The following is a 17,477-nucleotide window of genomic DNA, read 5'->3' on the forward strand; positions in this document are numbered from 1 at the left end:
TGTTTGCACCAATAATTTTCATTCAATCCATTCTTCCCTCTACCCGTGAAATGTTCTCTGTGCCATTGGCTGCAACACAACCTCAAAGCACGATTGATCCACCACCATGCTTAATGGTTGGCAAGATGTTATTTTCCTGAAATTCTGTGTCTTTTTCTCCACATATACCTTTGATTATTGTGGCTAAAGAGTTCTATTTTAGCCTCATCGGTCCACAGGACTTGTGTCCAAAATACATCTGGCTTGTTTAGATGTTCTTTTGCATGGTTCTGATGCTGAATTTTATGGTGAGGATGCAGAAGAGGTTTTCTTCTGATGACTCTTCAATGAAAGCCATATTTGTGCAGTTGTCTCTGAACAGAAGAACAATGTACCACATCTACAGAGTCTGCTAAATATTTCTGAAAGTCATTTGCAGTCAAGCCGGGGGTTCTGATTTGCCTCTCTAACAATCCTACAAGCAGTTCTCACTGAAATTTTGCTTGGTCTTCCAGACCTTATCTTGATCTCCACTGTTAACTTGCATTTCCTAATTAAATTTCAAACTAAGGAAAGGGCAACTTGAAAACGCTTTGCTATCTTCTTATAGCCTTCTTCTGCTTTGTGAGCTTCCACCATTTTCAGAGAGCTAGGCAGCTACTTATATGATCCCATGGTTGCCCTTTTTTGGCACAAGGTTAAAGGAGGCTGGGTTTTTATAAAGCTTGGAAATTTCCATCACCTGGACTTTCATAAAGATGATAGTGAACAAATCATAACTTTAATAGGATAATGAAGGTCTGAGACCTTGGTCAAAGTTATCTGAGAACACAAATCTCCAAGGGTGCCCAAACTTTTGCATCTGCCCATTTTTATTTTTAAAATGAAAAAAAAAAAAAAAAGACTTTTTTTGCCTAAAATACAAAGGAAATATGTCATCTTTAACTTTAGGCCTTTTACAGATCATTTCATCTTCAACTTGCTAAACTGTTCACAATAACAATAATTTTGACCAGGGGTGTCCAAACTTTTACATGCTACTGTGTATATTTATATATGTAAATATATATATTTCTGTGTGTAAATGCAGATTTTGGAAGAAGCCTTCTGTGAATGAATTGTGTGGATCTCGCAGACAGCACAGATCTTCCACGTAAACGATCGATTATGATCCGGCCACACCGGGACGGCGAACACATGAATATTTCAGTGTCTGGCGGCTGCATCCTGCAGGCTCTAGCGGGAGCTTGAACAGGCTGGATGACCTTTCCTCCCTGTAGGCGAGCAGTAATGGAGTAAACATCTTAAAGGGACGCGTCTCTATGCTGTGAGCAGACATAAAAGATGGGCGGTAAAAGAGCTGTTTATATTGTTCGCTTCATGTAAAAGCGGAAAGAGCTCTGCAATGCTTGAACCCTGCAAACAGCACCTCGTTTCTCAGCTTTCGGACACAGGTAGAGTATGGATTTGGGGGCTGAATACACTGCACACAGGGAACCCGACAGGTTTGTAGATTCGCTCCATTCAAATGAATAAAGATGACCTGTAATACCAAACACGGCCTCCGTGAACGTGTGGCGCCATTTCCTATTTCTAACTTTTTTCAGGCAACCTATGGACATGTCATACGTCACCTGTAATGTTTGTCAGGGTTTTTTTTTTTTTTCACATGGTGTAAAAACACGGCATAATATTAGGAGATTCACACAAAACATTTCTGCCAGATGCAGAGATGACGAGAAGCTGATAAGTTATACAGGAAGCAGAGTTATATACAGAAGAGAAAGCGAGAGGATGGACCGCGCACACCGTGATGGGAAAGAAAGAAAGGAAAGAGGGAAAGAAAGAAAGAAAGATTAAAAGAAGAAGGAAAAGAAGGAAATAAAGAGAAAAGAAAGAAGAAAAAAAAAAAACAACAAAAGAAAATTAAAATAGAAAAAAGGAAAAAAATTGTAGGTAGAAGAAAAGAAGAAAGAAGAGGAAAGGACGGAGGAACGGAAAGAAGAAAGGACAGAGGAAAGGAAAGATTATAGGAAGGAACGGAAAAAGAAAATTGGATATCATACATAGATAGAAAGATAATAGACAGATGATAGATAGTAGATAAATAGATAATAGATAGATAATAGATAGATAATAGATAGATAATAAATATATAGATAATAGATAATAGACAGATAATAGATAATAGATAGATAATAGACAGATACATAATAGATAGATAGATAATAGATAGATAAATAGATGATAGATAGATATTTGATAGATGATAGATAATAGATACCTATGGGATGGAGGATGACTAGCTGATTGCGCTGGGGGTCTGATGGCTGCAACCCCCAATGATCTTGAGAACGGGCCTGTCTATCACATGGGGGGGGGGGGGGGGCTGCGCATGCTTGACCCTTGCCCCATTCATTTTTTGCGGGGCTTCCGGTGAGAGCCGGCACTGTACGTGGATTTTTCCAGGAGTCCCGCTGACAGTGAATGGAGGATGAGCATACGCACATCCAAGCCAAGGCCCTGCAGCCCCGACCTCAGATTCGTGGAGGCTCCCAGTGGTCAGACCCCTAGCGATCCACACCTTGTACCCCCATGCAATACTTTTTGTTGGAGAGGGTAAATAACCCTCTAACGACTGACACCTTATATATACAGTATATAGATAGAATGCTCCATGACATATAGATAACATAAATGCTGACACCTCGGTACAAAGTTATATAATAGATGATGTATGAAGGGAGTTCAGCGGAGACACGGTAAATGATTGTGGGTTGCAATACCAGACGCAGCCAAAAAAGAAAGAGGGCGCCATTTCTGCACAGACTATTTTTCTACTCTTGGACAATCCATTTACGGACAAAGCAATTATGGGCCATAGGCGCCCAAAACAACCATGTACTGGTATTACACTACTCACAGCTGAAGGTTTGTTACAGTATCATCCAACCTGGACTGCACACTGATAGAAAGGATCCTTGCACATATCAGGACAGGAGAGAGATTTTTTGCTGTTGGTGAATTCAGCTCACAGATTATTATCTAGACTGGACTCAATTGTAACAAACCCTCAGCTGTGAGCAGTACCAGGTCCATACAGGATTTCTGTGCCTCTGGATGTAAATCAAAATGGCCCTAAGTCACTAACGGCAAGCAGAGGTATTGAAAATAGTTTAACGCTAGAGCAGTAAGTAAAACGACACACCAGCTCTGCTATATACGAGAATCTCGCACCGACAATCTCCACTCTGCTACATCTGCACTTGACTCACCTGTCGTCGACTTCCCTCGGGTCGGATACATTTGTGAGCTGCGTCTCTCCGAAGTTTGGAGAAGTCAGACAGAAATAGGGAAATGAGTAAATGGCGAGATCCGGAGGGGACGCTGCAGGTTGGGTTTTTAGGGGGGATTTAAACGAAATGTTGGATTTCTGCTGCGTCCTAACCCGAGCCTCCCATTCTGCTGTAATCCACAAACACAATGCACGCTCCTCCCTGCCGGGGAGAAACTCCACTTCCTCCTCAATAAACTCTCACTGCACAAGGGCACTTCATGCCCCAAGATTATCACAAGCGGCAGAGATATCATAAAAGAGACTACAGAGAAGTGTGCAGAGGAAAAAAGAGTGTGCGCCACATACCCTGTCCACTGATCAGCCCCAACAGTCACGGATAACACCGGAGAGATCACGCAGATCCCACCGCTGCCACCAGTCTGTCAAGGGATGGACCTCTACTGCCTTCAATCGTCAGGACAATTATGTTATTGACTGACGAGCAATGGGCGACCCATTCCAACGCATAAAATATATAGATATGATCAATACCAACTCTAGAGTAACAAAATAGCAAAAAGGAACTACTAGCTGCCACCACCAATTGTTTATATAGGCCATTTGGACACTCGATACAGGTAGCGTATGGCTTCAGGGGTGCGGTTGAAAGAGCAAAAGGAACAGAGCTATTATATTGCATAAGTTTAATCCAGAAAGGTAGGAAGTGTTTATAAAAAAATATAAAAGATGATACATTATAGGAAGAAAACAATACGATATATAGAATTACATCAAATAAAAAAGTAATAATGAAAGTGAAGTACTAAACCCGATGTGGCAGGAATGGTTCTCATCTTTATGGAGGGAAATGCTACGATTAGGAAAATGGAACACTATTACAAAGCACTGTCTTCCAGAAATGAACAATGAGAGAAACCCAAACTCTGGTTGAAATTGATCAAGGTTTAACCTGCATACATCCCCTTGGTGAGCTCTTATGAGAGCAGACTGTGGAATGTGCTAGGTCTTTTAGAAGTTTATGAGATCCCCAGCTTTCAGGATATCTTCGCCCCTGGAGGTCCCAGGGGGTAGATATTGTCGACATGCTTCCGCTCGCGATTTTACCTTTCTATAGAGATGAAACATGGCATGGATAGCATCATCCATCGGATCAATATTAAGTTGGAGATGTTCTGACAGCCTTATGAGGATTTGAGTGAATGCGTTATGATCGTCTTTTCACTACAACGTCGAAAATATATCTCCCATAAGTATAGGATAGCTGCAAGCCCCAACAGTCATCACTGACCACTGGCTCCAAAAAGTCTTGGACCCATGCTTTGAACAGAGGAAGCTCTTGTCTTGGAAGTGTACTTTTCCATCTCTGAGTAAATGAATCCGACTCTTGGGGGCTGGTCAGTGCAGATATCTGCTGTAATTACCTGTTCACAGCAGGAGGGTCTACTAAATGGAGGCTGAAGTGTCCGCTCTTTCTCACTTCCCCAGTTATAATTAATCCCATAAGTTCGATGTGAGGGTGATAGGTCCCCTCTCCGGAGAAGTCGGTATGAATTAAAAATTTTCTTTATGACAACCTCTGACTATCCAGTGATAAAAGCAGCTGTCAGGGGTGAGATACTGTAGATTAGGCAGCCGGTAACAGTTCCTGAAAGAGACTTCCAGCATGCCGCAGCTCTCAAGGGAAGCTCCCGGCATGCAGAGGCCCTTGTGGGAAGCTCCTGACATGCGACGGCTCTCGTGGAGCACTCCCTCCATGCAGTGGCTCTCATAGGAAACTATTGCCATGCGGGTGCTCTTGTTGGAAGCTCCTGGCATGCAGCAGCACTCATGGGGCATACCCAATATATGGCGGGTCACGTGGGACGTTACCAGCATGCGGTAACTCTTGTCGGGTGAGGTCTGCATGCAGCCGCTCTCACGGGGTGCTTCAGGTATGGGGCAGATTTAGGGTGTTTTTGCTACGTGGCGGATCTTGTGGGGTATACTTGGTATATGGTGAGTCTTGTTGTGGAGGGTCCTTGGTATAAAGCGATTACAACCTACCAAAAACTGTGACATGCTTTAATGGCGATTGACTTCTAAGGTTCATTAATGCACACGCCAAATAAAGACTAACCTGTCTATATACAGTACATAGTGCGTTTTGATATAACATAGCTTTACGTGTGTATTTTCATGTAGTATAGCTATGCGTTTTCATGTAGCAGAGCTGTGCATGTGCGTTTTCATGTAGCTGAGCTGTGCATGTGCGTTTTCATGTAGCTGAGCTGTGCATGTGCGTTTTCATGTAGCAGAGCTGTGAGTGCATTTTCATGTAGCAGAGCTGTGAGTGCATTTTCATGTAGCAGAGCTGTGCGTGTGCGTTTTCATGTAGCAGAGCTATGCGTGTGCATTTTCATGTAGCAGAGCTGTGCGTGTGCATTTTCATGTAGGAGAGGTGTGCATGTGCATTTTCATGTAGCAGAGCTGTGCGTGTGTGTTTTCATGTAGCAGAGCGGTGCGTGTGAGTTTTCATGTAGCAGAGCTGTGCGTGTGCGTTTTCATGTAGCAGAGCTGTGCGAGTGCATTTTCATGTAGCTGAGCTGTGCGTGTGCGTTTTTATGTAGCAGAGCTGTGCGTGTGCATTTTCATGTAGCAGAGCTGTGCAGTGCATTTTCATGTAGCAGAGGTGTGCGTATGCATTTTCATGTAGCAGAGGTGTGCGTTTTCATGTAGCAGAGCTGTGAGTGCATTTTCATGTAGCAGAGCTGTGCGTATGCATTTTCATGTAGCAGAGGTGTGCGTTTTCATGTAGCAGAGCTGTGCGTGTGCATTTTCATGTAGGAGAGGTGTGCGTGTGCGTTTTTATGTAGCAGAGCTGTGCGTGTGTGTTTTTATGTAGCAGAGCTGTGCGTGTGCATTTTCATGTAGCAGAGGTGTGCGTATGCATTTTCATGTAGCAGAGCTGTGCGTGTGCGTTTTCATGTAGCAGAGCTGTGAGTGCATTTTCATGTAGCAGAGCTGTGCGTATGCATTTTCATGTAGCAGAGGTGTGCGTTTTCATGTAGCAGAGCTGTGCGTGTGCATTTTCATGTAGGAGAGGTGTGCGTGTGCGTTTTTATGTAGCAGAGCTGTGCGTGTGCGTTTTCATGTAGCAGAGCTGTGCGTGTGCATTTTCATGTAGCAGAGCTGTGCGTGTGCATTTTCATGTAACAGAGCTGTGCGTGTGCGTCTTCATGTAACAGAGCTGTGCGTGTGCGTTTTCATGTAGCAGAGCTGTGCGTGTGCATTTTCATGTAGCAGAGCTGTGCGAGTGCATTTTCATGTAGCAGAGCTGTGCGTGTGCATTTTCATGTAGCAGAGCTGTGCGTGTGCATTTTCATGTAACAGAGCTGTGCGTGTTCGTTTTCATGTAACAGAGCTGTGCGTGTGCGTTTTCATGTAACAGAGCTGTGCGTGTGCGTTTTCATGTAGCAGAGCTGTGCGTGTGCGTTTTCATGTAGCAGAGCTGTGCGTGTGCGTTTTCATGTAGCAGGGCTGTGCGAGAGGGAGACATAATATGGTGCGAGTGGGAATGTACTGTTGGGATATCATATTATAGTGGGAACACTGGGGGCAGAAAAGCTGTACCATACTATGTATGAACCCTAATAAGCTTCACAAGGCGCAATATTTCTTAGTGTTTACATATAAAGAATTGGGCAAGTTTTTCATATAATATTTTGGATGTGCTGGAAAACAAATTGGATCCGTGTAGACCGCACCGAACCACACTCAGGATCTGCTGTCCGAAACCACAGGACACTTACAGATATTGTGGATTCCAGACTTCCAGGGGTCAGAGAGGAGGAGCTACACAATAAGATCGGGTGGTTTTAATCTTATGGCTTTTAGACACATATGTCCATGATGGTATGAAACCACTTGACGTCTGCGAGACAGAAAACCTTTGTGTCAGCCTATTCCAAGAAGCGACCTTGGAATGTCACCTGACGTGAGGCCGGCGCGGAGGAATGCGGTCCCGCAACACCTGATCCGCTCATAGACCTCATACAGGAAACACTCAAGAAAAAACTAAGCCTACAAACAATGCACTATAATAGGTGCAAAGAAAAATAAAAAAAGATACTCGGAGGAAAAAGCAAAAAATAAAAAAAGTGTCCAAAAAGTAATGTGACTGAGTAAAGTCGTAAAATGCGCCAAATTTTTAAAGACGATGAAACTTCTAGCCACAGCTCTTGAATGGGATAAGGATCTGTATGGGCATGCACCAGGAGGTTCAGGATGAGCAGTGCCATAATATAGACTACTAGGACTTTTTTTAGTAGAGAAGTCGCACTCACCTATTCGCTTAGTCTGGGCATTCTGATGGTGTCCACCAGCTAAGTGACAGGGGCTTTTGCCGGAGTGGCGCACGGCAGCAAACTGGAAATGGGCACTGGAAAGTTTGGTTGGCGTAAGCTTTCATTATACTGACATTGCTGCAGAGACAAAGGTCAGGAGGAGCCGACTGGGAACCAGAGTAAATTTCCAGCTGGCAGCTCTCTGGGACTGGCAAACAGGTAACAGATTAACCTTTTAATGCCTGGAGCCAAACTTAATATCCTAAAAAAGAAAGCTAACGCGATTCGCCAGCAATCACGACGGCGCCATGTCAGCCCCAGCATGGTCCACCAAGTTGAAGAAAATTCTATGATGACCTATCCACTCTACTGACAGCTCCATTTTTGTAAAAAAAAATAAAAAATAAAATATGGAGAATTTCCAAAATATTATTTCTTAGAATTGTAATGTGCTGTCCTTCTACTGTCCTTCTACTATTCCTCCTGGAAATGTATGAATAAATTGACACTGCCATTTCCATTGAGCTTTTCTACACAAGTATCACACAGCAAGACCTCATTGGGTAGCCGTGATAACATGAAGAAAAGCTCCTGATTCTACCATGGAACTACTCGAGGCTGTAAAGAGGGTGATAACATGAAGAAAAGCTCCTGATTCTACCATGGAACCACGGGGGGCTGTAAATAAGGTGATAACACGAAGAAAAGCTCCTGATTCTACCATGGAACCACTGGAGGCTGTAAAGAGGGTGATAACATGAAGAAAAGCTCCTGATTCTACCATGGAACCACTCGAGGCTGTAAAGAGGGTGATAACGAAGAAAAGCTCCTGATTCTACCATGGAACCACAGGGGGCTGTAAATAAGGTGATAACATGAAGAAAAGCTCCTAATTCTACCATGGAACCACAGGGGGCTGTAAATAAGGTGATAACATGAAGAAAAGCTCCTGATTCTACCATGGAACCACGGGGGGGCTGTAAAGAGGGTGATAACATGAAGAGAAGTTCCTGATTCTACCATGGAACCACTCGAGGCTGTAAAGACTGTGATAAAGAAAAGTTCCTGATTATACCATGGAACCACGGGGGGCTGTAAATAAGGTGATAACATGAAGAAAAGCCTCTGATTCTACTAAGGAATCACTGGAAGCTGTAAAGAGGGTGATAACATGAAGAAAAGCTCCATTCAAGACCAGGATCCAGAGCTCTGATCTCAGAATCACAGTAGTCAGACCCCCACCGATAAGCAAATTATCCCCAATCCTGAGGATAGGGGATAAATTGTGATTTTGGGAATAACCCTCTAATATTTTACAGTGTCAGGACATATTACATACATTCTTGGCAGTAAAAAGCTTAATCTAAGAGCAGTTATCGCGGTCCTGCTAATTTTCCTTACAGTGGCCAATAGAGGGGAAATGTGGTATTACACATATCTATTCAAATCAACAGACACATTGAGCCACTGTTGGTTGAATTGGCCAAGGGCTACTTCTACTGCCCCTCTGTTACACACCTGTCCTAGATCTCGGCTTTGCTTTAAACTCTGTTGTGCTCCATGTCAGGCTTTGCAGATGGCCCGGAATAATCCCATGTGATCATCTGCCTGGGCCCACACACAACTATGTCTTGGTACTATGACTTTAGTGTTCCTCAGTCCTATTTGCCTGCGGCTTCCAGTACCTCTGCTACCTGACTGAGGTCTCCAGGACGTCTCCTGTCTGCGGCTTCCAGTACTTCTGCTACCTTTCTTCGATCTCCAGGATGTCTCCTGTCTCCCTGAAGCCTTCAGTGCCTCTGCTACCTGTCTGCGATCTCCAGGATGTCTCCTGTCTCCCTGAAGCCTTCAGTGCCTCTGCTACCTGTCTGCGATCTCCAGGATGTCTCCTGTCTCCCTGAAGCCTTCAGTGCCTCTGCTACCTGTCTGCGATCTCCAGGATGTCTCCTGTCTCCCTGAAGCCTTCAGTGCCTCTGCTACCTGTCTGCGATCTCCAGGATGTCTCCGGCCTCCCTGAAGCCTTCAGTGCCTCTGCTACCTGTCTGCTATCTCCAGGATGTCTCCTGTCTGCCTGAAAGGTTCCAGTGCTTCTAGTACCTGTCTGCAGTCTCCAGGACATCTCCTGTCTTCCTGTGGCTTCCAGTATCTCAGCTACCTGTTCCCAGTCTCCTGCCTGCCTGCGGTCTTCAGAACCTCTGCAACCCGTCTGACACATGCCTCACCTGTCTGCTGTACCGATGCCCGTGTCCCAACCCGGACCTTGAACCTGGAGGATCCACCTCACCTGGTGAGCACCCTCCTTCAAGCATGCATTTCGTTTTTAGTTTTTTCAGATGAGGAGATGACAGTGAGCCATTGTCTGACATCTCTAGCAGCAGTTTATCTCCTCTAAGAACACAAATGTGGATTTTTATGGAAGTGTCCGGTTCCTTTACTATTTGCACCCTGTATATAATACTTGTAATTCCCTGAATGCCTCTGTGTAGTGCCCTCCCTTATCTTATCTTCTAGCTGTAATTTTCCTGTAAAAGTAAATCAGCCCGGCTGGCAGATGTGATCCTCCTGGAGAACCTGGAATCTGCTTTAGGCTGAGCCTATAACCACAAGACATTCACACTCAAAGGTCGAGGAGAATCATTAAAACCAGAGGCATCAGGAAAGTCTTTGGCGGCATTAATAGATGGCGCCCACATTACGGTAGAACTTGGTTTTTACATGTTCCTAAAATAACCGATATCTTTAATAATACATAATATTCCAAAATTCCTGTAATCTGGAACTCAGGATCCATTGATGCTGGAGTAAAGGACTTTTGATGACGATGATATAATATTAAATAATATTAAATAGTTAATAGGGTCTGTAGTAGCCATTCCAACCATGAGATATTGCGGTTTGGTTTTTGCAGGTTGTTTGCTGGCTGCAGAACGAGTTAACTTAGGACCCGTCAGTGCGCTCCTGCTGACTGCGAGTTTGAAGTCTTCAGGTGTCTTTCTCTGAATTCTTCACAGACGATTTATGACCACATCAAAGTTCAGCTCCACTTTGATGTGGTCTGTGAACATAAATACGAACAGAGGAATAAAGAAAAGAATTTCAAAATCCTGTCAGAACAAGCTCACTCATAGTTCCTCAGTTAACTCGTTCTGCAGCCAGCGATGGAAATTGCCGGTAAAAGTAAAAAAAAAAAAAATCTGTTTCTGAAGGGGTCTACATCATTTAGAAAGATAGAGCGATTTTGGCTCCATTCCCAGTACTCTACTGTTCCTCCTGCAAAGTGAGGGCTGTGGATGATATTTCACAAGAGCACACTTGCCAAAATTTCCAAAGCAAGATTTTATGCACTTAAGACCCGTCCCGTGAACTATCCACTCCCAAAAAGCTACCACTTTGGGGCCTGGTTTGCCAAGACCTGATATGTTTGGGGGGAATGTGCAAATAGGAGTATATTGAATAGTGGGTCAGGAGTTAACTCACGATCGTCAATCACACGATGAATATCAATAATACAATTTATCATAAAGCTTCTGGCTGTTGTGGTTAATGCGGCTTTGTCAGCAGCACAGACCCGGACGCTGCGCTCTCCCTGCTGTCAGATGTGATGGCGCAGTAGATGGTTTATTGTATGTACAATCGGTGAGAATATAATGACCTCCCTTCTCTTTTATCATGTTCTTCCTCACATTCTGCCTGGTATAATGGACAGATAATGTTTGTGATAGTTCACAGGTAAAGTCAGGTGAAGAAAAATAGAATAATTGTCCTGTCACCGACAGATACATTCACTTCTCTTTTCTGAACTGGAAGTTTTCAGTTCTATTCCCAGAATCTGCATGTCCATCCACCATCACAGTGTTCATCCACCAGTATCATGTTCATCCAATGTCATATCCATCCACCCACCAGCGTCATGTCCATCCTCCAGTGTCACGTCCATCCACCAGCGCTAAGTTCACCCACCAGCGTCATGTCCACCCACCAGCGTCATGTCCATCCACCAGCGCCAAGTCCACCCGCCAGCGCCAAGTCCACCCGCCAGCGCCAAGTCCATCCGCCAGCGCCAAGTCCATCCGCCAGCGCCAAGTCCATCCGCCAGCGCCAAGTCCATCCGCCAGTGCCAAGTCCACCCACCAGAGCCAAGTCCACCCACCAGAGCCACGTCCACCCACCAGCGTCATGTCCATCCACCAGCGCCAAGTCCATCCACCAGCGCCAAGTCCACCCGCCAGCGCCAAGTCCACCCGCCAGCGCCAAGTCCACCCGCCAGCGCCAAGTCCACCCGCCAGCGCCAAGTCCATCCGCCAGCGCCAAGTCCATCCGCCAGCGCCAAGTCCATCCGCCAGGGCCAAGTCCATCCTCCAGCGCCAAGTCTATCCTCCAGCGCCAAGTCCATCCGCCAGCATCATGTCCATCCACCAGCGCCTAGTCCACCCACCAGCGTCATGTCCATCCACCAGCGCCTAGTCCACCCACCAGCGCCAAGTCCACCCACCAGCGCCAAGTCCATCCACCAGCGTCATGTCCATCCACCAGCGCCTAGTCCATCCACCAGCGCCAAGTCCATCCACCAGCGCCAAGTCCACCCACCAGCGCCAAGTCCACCCACCAGCGTCAAGTCCACCCACCAGCGCCAAGTCCATCCGCCAGCGCCAAGTCCATCCGCCAGGGCCAAGTCCATCCTCCAGCGCCAAGTCTATCCTCCAGCGCCAAGTCCATCCGCCAGCATCATGTCCATCCACCAGCGCCTAGTCCACCCACCAGCGCCAAGTCCACCCACCAGCGCCAAGTCCATCCACCAGCGTCATGTCCATCCACCAGCTTGACTACATGTTGGGATTCCCTAGCAACCCCCACATGTACTCAGTCTGGCTAATAGCTGTAAATCATTCAGCTGAGGCAATGAAAACTAAATCTCCGAGCAGTTACAAATACTTGGAGACCACCCGAGCGTGCTCTGGAAAACCCGAGAATCGACTATACTCGCTCATCACTAATTCTTATACAAAGCAGCAAATCCCTGCAGGCAAATGTAAACTACCAGAAATAAAGCCAACTGCATAGCCTGCGACAGCAATACATTCCGTATGTTGATGATGTACACGCAGTACCAAAACAAAGTTTTCTACTTGTATGATAGATGCTATATCAGGGTGAATGCAGGAATTAACGGTTGTTAATTATATTCAGCATCCACAAGACCAAAAATTACATCTCAAGTTTAGAAACAATGGAAACAAGGCCTTGTCAATTATTCTGAAGGTCAACAGTATAGATACTACTAGAATACGTAAAAATAAATAAATAAAAAAATAAAATCATCAAGCTGTAACCGGTCACACTGAGTTTGTGATAAAAAGATTCTTATTGCCAAGGGGAAAAGTAAATCAGAATTGAGGTTACATATTAAACCACCTTCGGCCGCAGATAAAAGGGCTATTGTTGTCCTCAGTATGGGGTCTCTGCATGAACATTTTTTCTTTTATATCCATAATGCGGTTCATTTTGGGGGCCTTCTTGTGAGACCGCTATAGACGTTTCATAGAGATGACCTGTCTGCAGCCATTAGTCGCCCCTCAGTGCGCCACAAAGATTCTTCTGCCCCGATTATAGTTTACAAAATACTATTTCCTTCATCATCGTCCACCCCTGAGCTCCAGTGACCTCCATATAGTCTCTATATAGTCCCATTAGCCAGACGTTATTGTGATGTATTTATGTCATTTCTACCAGAAGATCGAAGAACCCAACGTCGGAGAAATGGATTTCTAGAGCAGCTGCGTACATTAACTCTAATATGAAGACGAATTTCACCATTTCAGTCCTATATTCCAGTGTATAGGACCCAGCATCATAGTAGATATACTGTAGTCCTGTACATAGGGGGCAGTATTATAGTAGTTATATTCTTGTACATAGGGGCAGTATTATAGTAGTTATATTCTTGTACATAGGGGCAGTATTATAGTAGTTATATTCCTGTACATAGGGGCAGTATTATAGTAGTTATATTCTTGTACATAGGGGCAGTATTATAGTAGTTATATTCCTGTACATAGGGGCAGTATTATAGTAGTTATATTCTTGTACATAGGGGCAGTATTATAGTAGTTATATTCTTGTACATAGGGGCAGTATTATAGTAGTTATATTCTTGTACATAGGGGCAGTATTATAGTAGTTATATTCCTGTACATAGGGGCAGTATTATAGTAGTTATATTCTTGTACTTAGGGGCAGTATTATAGTAGTTATATTCCTGTACATAGGAGCAGTATTATAGTAGTTATATTCTTGTACATAGGGGGCAGTATTATAGTAGTTATATTCTTGTACATAGGGGCAGTATTATAGTAGTTATATTCCTGTACATAGGGGCAGTATTATAGTAGTTATATTCCTGTACATAGGGGCAGTATTATAGTAGTTATATTCTTGTACATAGGGGCAGTATTATAGTAGTTATATTCCTGTACATAGGAGCAGTATTATAGTAGTTATATTCTTGTACATAGGGGGCAGTATTATAGTAGTTATATTCTTGTACATAGGGGCAGTATTATAGTAGTTATATTCCTGTACATAGGGGCAGTATTATAGTAGTTATATTCTTGTACATAGGGGGCAGTATTATAGTAGTTATATTCCTGTACATAGGAGCAGTATTATAGTAGTTATATTCTTGTACATAGGGGGCAGTATTATAGTAGTTATATTCTTGTACATAGGGGCAGTATTATAGTAGTTATATTCTTGTACATAGGGGCAGTATTATAGTAGTTATATTCTTGTACATAGGGGCAGTATTATAGTAGTTATATTCTTGTACACAGGGGCAGTATTATAGTAGTTATATTCTTGTACATAGGGGGCAGTATTGTAGTTGTTATATGCTTGTTCATACGGGGCAGTATTATAGTAGTTATATTCTTGTACATAGGGGCAGTATTATAGTAGTTATATTCTTGACATAGGGGCAGTAGTATAGTAGTTATATTCTTGTACATAGGAGCAGTATTATAGTAGTTATATTCTTCTACATAGGAGTAGTATTATAGTAGTTATATTCTTGTACATAGATGGCAGTATTATAGTAGTTATATTCTTGTACATAGGGGGCAGTATTGTAGTTGTTATATGCTTGTTCATACGGGGCAGTATTATAGTAGTTATATTCTTGTATATAGGGGGCAGTATTATAGTAGTTATATTCTTGTACATGGGGCAGTATTATAGTAGTTATATTCTTGTACATAGGGGACAGTATTATAGTAGTTATATTCTTGTACATAGGAGCAGTATTATAGTAGTTATATTCTTGTATATAGGGGCAGTATTATAGTAGTTATATTCTTGTACATAGGAGCAGTATTATAGTAGTTATATTCCTGTACATAGGAGCAGTATTATAGTAGTTATATTCCTGTACATAGGAGCAGTATTATAGTAGTTATATTCCTGTACATAGGAGCAGTATTATAGTAGTTATATTCCTGTACATAGGAGCAGTATTATAGTAGTTATATTCTTGTACATAGGGGCAGTATTATAGTAGTTATATTCCTGTACATAGGAGCAGTATTATAGTAGTTATATTCTTGTACATAGGGGCAGTATTATAGTAGTTATATTCTTGTACATAGGAGCAGTATTATAGTAGTTATATTCCTGTACATAGGGGCAGTATTATAGTAGTTCTATTCTTGTACATAGGGGCAGTATTATAGTAGTTATATTCCTGTACATAGGAGCAGTATTATAGTAGTTATATTCTTGTACATAGGAGCAGTATTATAGTAGTTATATTCTTGTACATAGGAGCAGTATTATAGTATTTATATTCCTGTACATAGGAGCAGTATTATAGTAGTTATATTCCTGTACATAGGAGCAGTATTATAGTAGTTATATTCTTGTACATAGGGGGCAGTATTATAGTAGTTATATTCTTGTACATAGGGGGCAGTATTATAGTAGTTATATTCTTGTACATAGGGGCAGTATTATAGTAGTTATATTCTTGTACATAGGGGCAGTATTATAATAGTTATGTTCTTGTACATAGGGGCAGTATTATAGTAGTTATATTCTTGTACATAGGGGGCAGTATTATAGTAGTTATATTCTTGTACATAGGGGCAGTATTATAGTAGTTATGTTCTTGTACATAGGGGCAGTATTATAGTAGTTATATTCTTGTACATAGCAGCAGTATTATAGTAGTTATATTCTTGTACATAGGGGCAGTATTATAGTAGTTATATTCTTGTACATAGGAGCAGTATTATAGTAGTTATATACTTGTACATAGGAGCAGTATTATACTAGTTTTATTCTTGTACATAGGGGGCAGTATTATAGTAGTTATATTCTTGTATATAGGGGGCAGTATTATAGTAGTTATATTCTTGTACATGGGGCAGTATTATAGTAGTTATATTCTTGTACATAGGGGACAGTATTATAGTAGTTATATTCTTGTACATAGGGGCAGTATTATAGCAGTTATATTCTTGTACATAGGAGCAGTATTATAGTAGTTATATTCTTGTACATGGGGCAGTATTATAGTAGTTATATTCTTGTACATGGGGCAGTATTATAGTAGTTATATTCTTGTACATAGGGGCGGTATTATAGTAGTTATATTCTTGTACATAGGGGCAGTATTATAATAGTTATATTCTTGTACATAGGGGGCAGTATTATAGCAGTTATATTCTTGTATATAGAGGGCAGTATTATAGTAGTTATATTCTTGTACATAGGGGGCAGTATTATAGTAGTTATATTCTTGTACATGGGCAGTATTATAGTAGACTAATGACTAAGGTCAGACAACCAAAACGCGTTTGCTTATGATTTTAAACTATGTCTGATGTGATGCTGTGACTTATTTTATACATTTGGTTTTGCTGACTAAAGACAAAGGCTTTTAAAGGAAGAATTTATGCCATTTTTTTTTCTTAGTATTATAGTACTTAGTTATATTGCTGTACATATGGGGCAGTATTATAGCAGTTCTCCAAAAAAAATGAAGTCAGGAAGAAAAATGTCAATTTCGGAGCACATGACTGCTATGATATTAATATGATGAATGACTTGCTTCATAAAAGGTGATTTCTTTATGTCATGTCAGCATCAACAGATATGAGGAAGAACCATGGACCAGTTACCCTGTTAGCAACTCACAAGAACTAACCAATTACAGGGCATTTTTTGCCATATATTTTAGTGCTTTGTGGAATATTATAGAGCATTAAGGAGGTGATCAATTAATATAAATTCGGTCCTTAAAATCCCATAATTACCATTATTACATACTTCTACGGAATCTGATGATACAGTACTTGTGGGACGCGGGAAATGGTGTTTTCTCACAACACTTTACTGGTATTTCATTATATGGAATTTGGCAAAGGTGTAATGTACAGGGTCCTGGACGTTCCTGCTGACCATGGATATGCCAACGTATATAATACGATCCTAGTAAAGTGATGGGCACGGCTAAAAAATGGCTATTAAACACTAGTCAGTCCAGCAACGCCAAAAAGGTCCAAAAACGACCCGAAAAGGATTAATTTTAGAATGTCTTTGTCTCATGGCTATACTGGAAAATGTAGTTATTCCCTTTAAATAAATTAACAGATTTTTCCAAGGACAGGAGATTACACAGAATATCAAAACCGATCCCCGAACACTTCAGCTGCGAGGAACATTCTGAAACAATTAACCAGCGGCCATCAAACTGCAGAATTAAAGCGCTTTATTGTGGTGACTCAGAACGCAGGGTGGTTCCCATACGGGTCCCATGATATGGAGAACAGGCCAGAAGGCTTTGTAATTCCTAAATGTAATCCCCTCCGAGCCCAGTGACTACC

The 17,477-nt window shown here is 42.4% G+C and overlaps 1 protein-coding gene and 1 long non-coding RNA gene across 6 annotated transcripts in view; one reads left to right on the forward strand and one right to left on the reverse strand.

The window, feature by feature from the left end:
• Positions 1 to 17,477, reverse strand: part of FGD4 (FYVE, RhoGEF and PH domain containing 4) — a 94,295-nt gene that overhangs the window by 48,809 nt on the left and 28,009 nt on the right. Inside the window, exon 1 of one of the 5 annotated variants that reach the window (XM_077266655.1) lies at positions 3,255 to 3,445. The exons of the other annotated variants lie outside the window; for them this stretch is intronic. Coding sequence (XP_077122770.1) covers positions 3,255 to 3,285 — 31 coding nt within the window. The 5' untranslated portion in view covers positions 3,286 to 3,445. Of the gene's footprint in view, positions 1 to 3,254; positions 3,446 to 17,477 lie in introns of those variants that run through there. 5 annotated transcript variants of the gene reach the window in all.
• LOC143776860 (uncharacterized) overlaps positions 9,820 to 17,477 on the forward strand; it is a 76,614-nt gene continuing 68,956 nt past the window's right edge. Inside the window, exon 1 of the long non-coding RNA XR_013215940.1 lies at positions 9,820 to 9,886. This is a non-coding gene — a long non-coding RNA (uncharacterized LOC143776860). The remainder of the gene's footprint in view (positions 9,887 to 17,477) is intronic.

Source organism: Ranitomeya variabilis, chromosome 5, assembly GCF_051348905.1.
Source record: "Ranitomeya variabilis isolate aRanVar5 chromosome 5, aRanVar5.hap1, whole genome shotgun sequence".
Lineage (NCBI taxonomy): Eukaryota > Metazoa > Chordata > Amphibia > Anura > Dendrobatidae > Ranitomeya > Ranitomeya variabilis.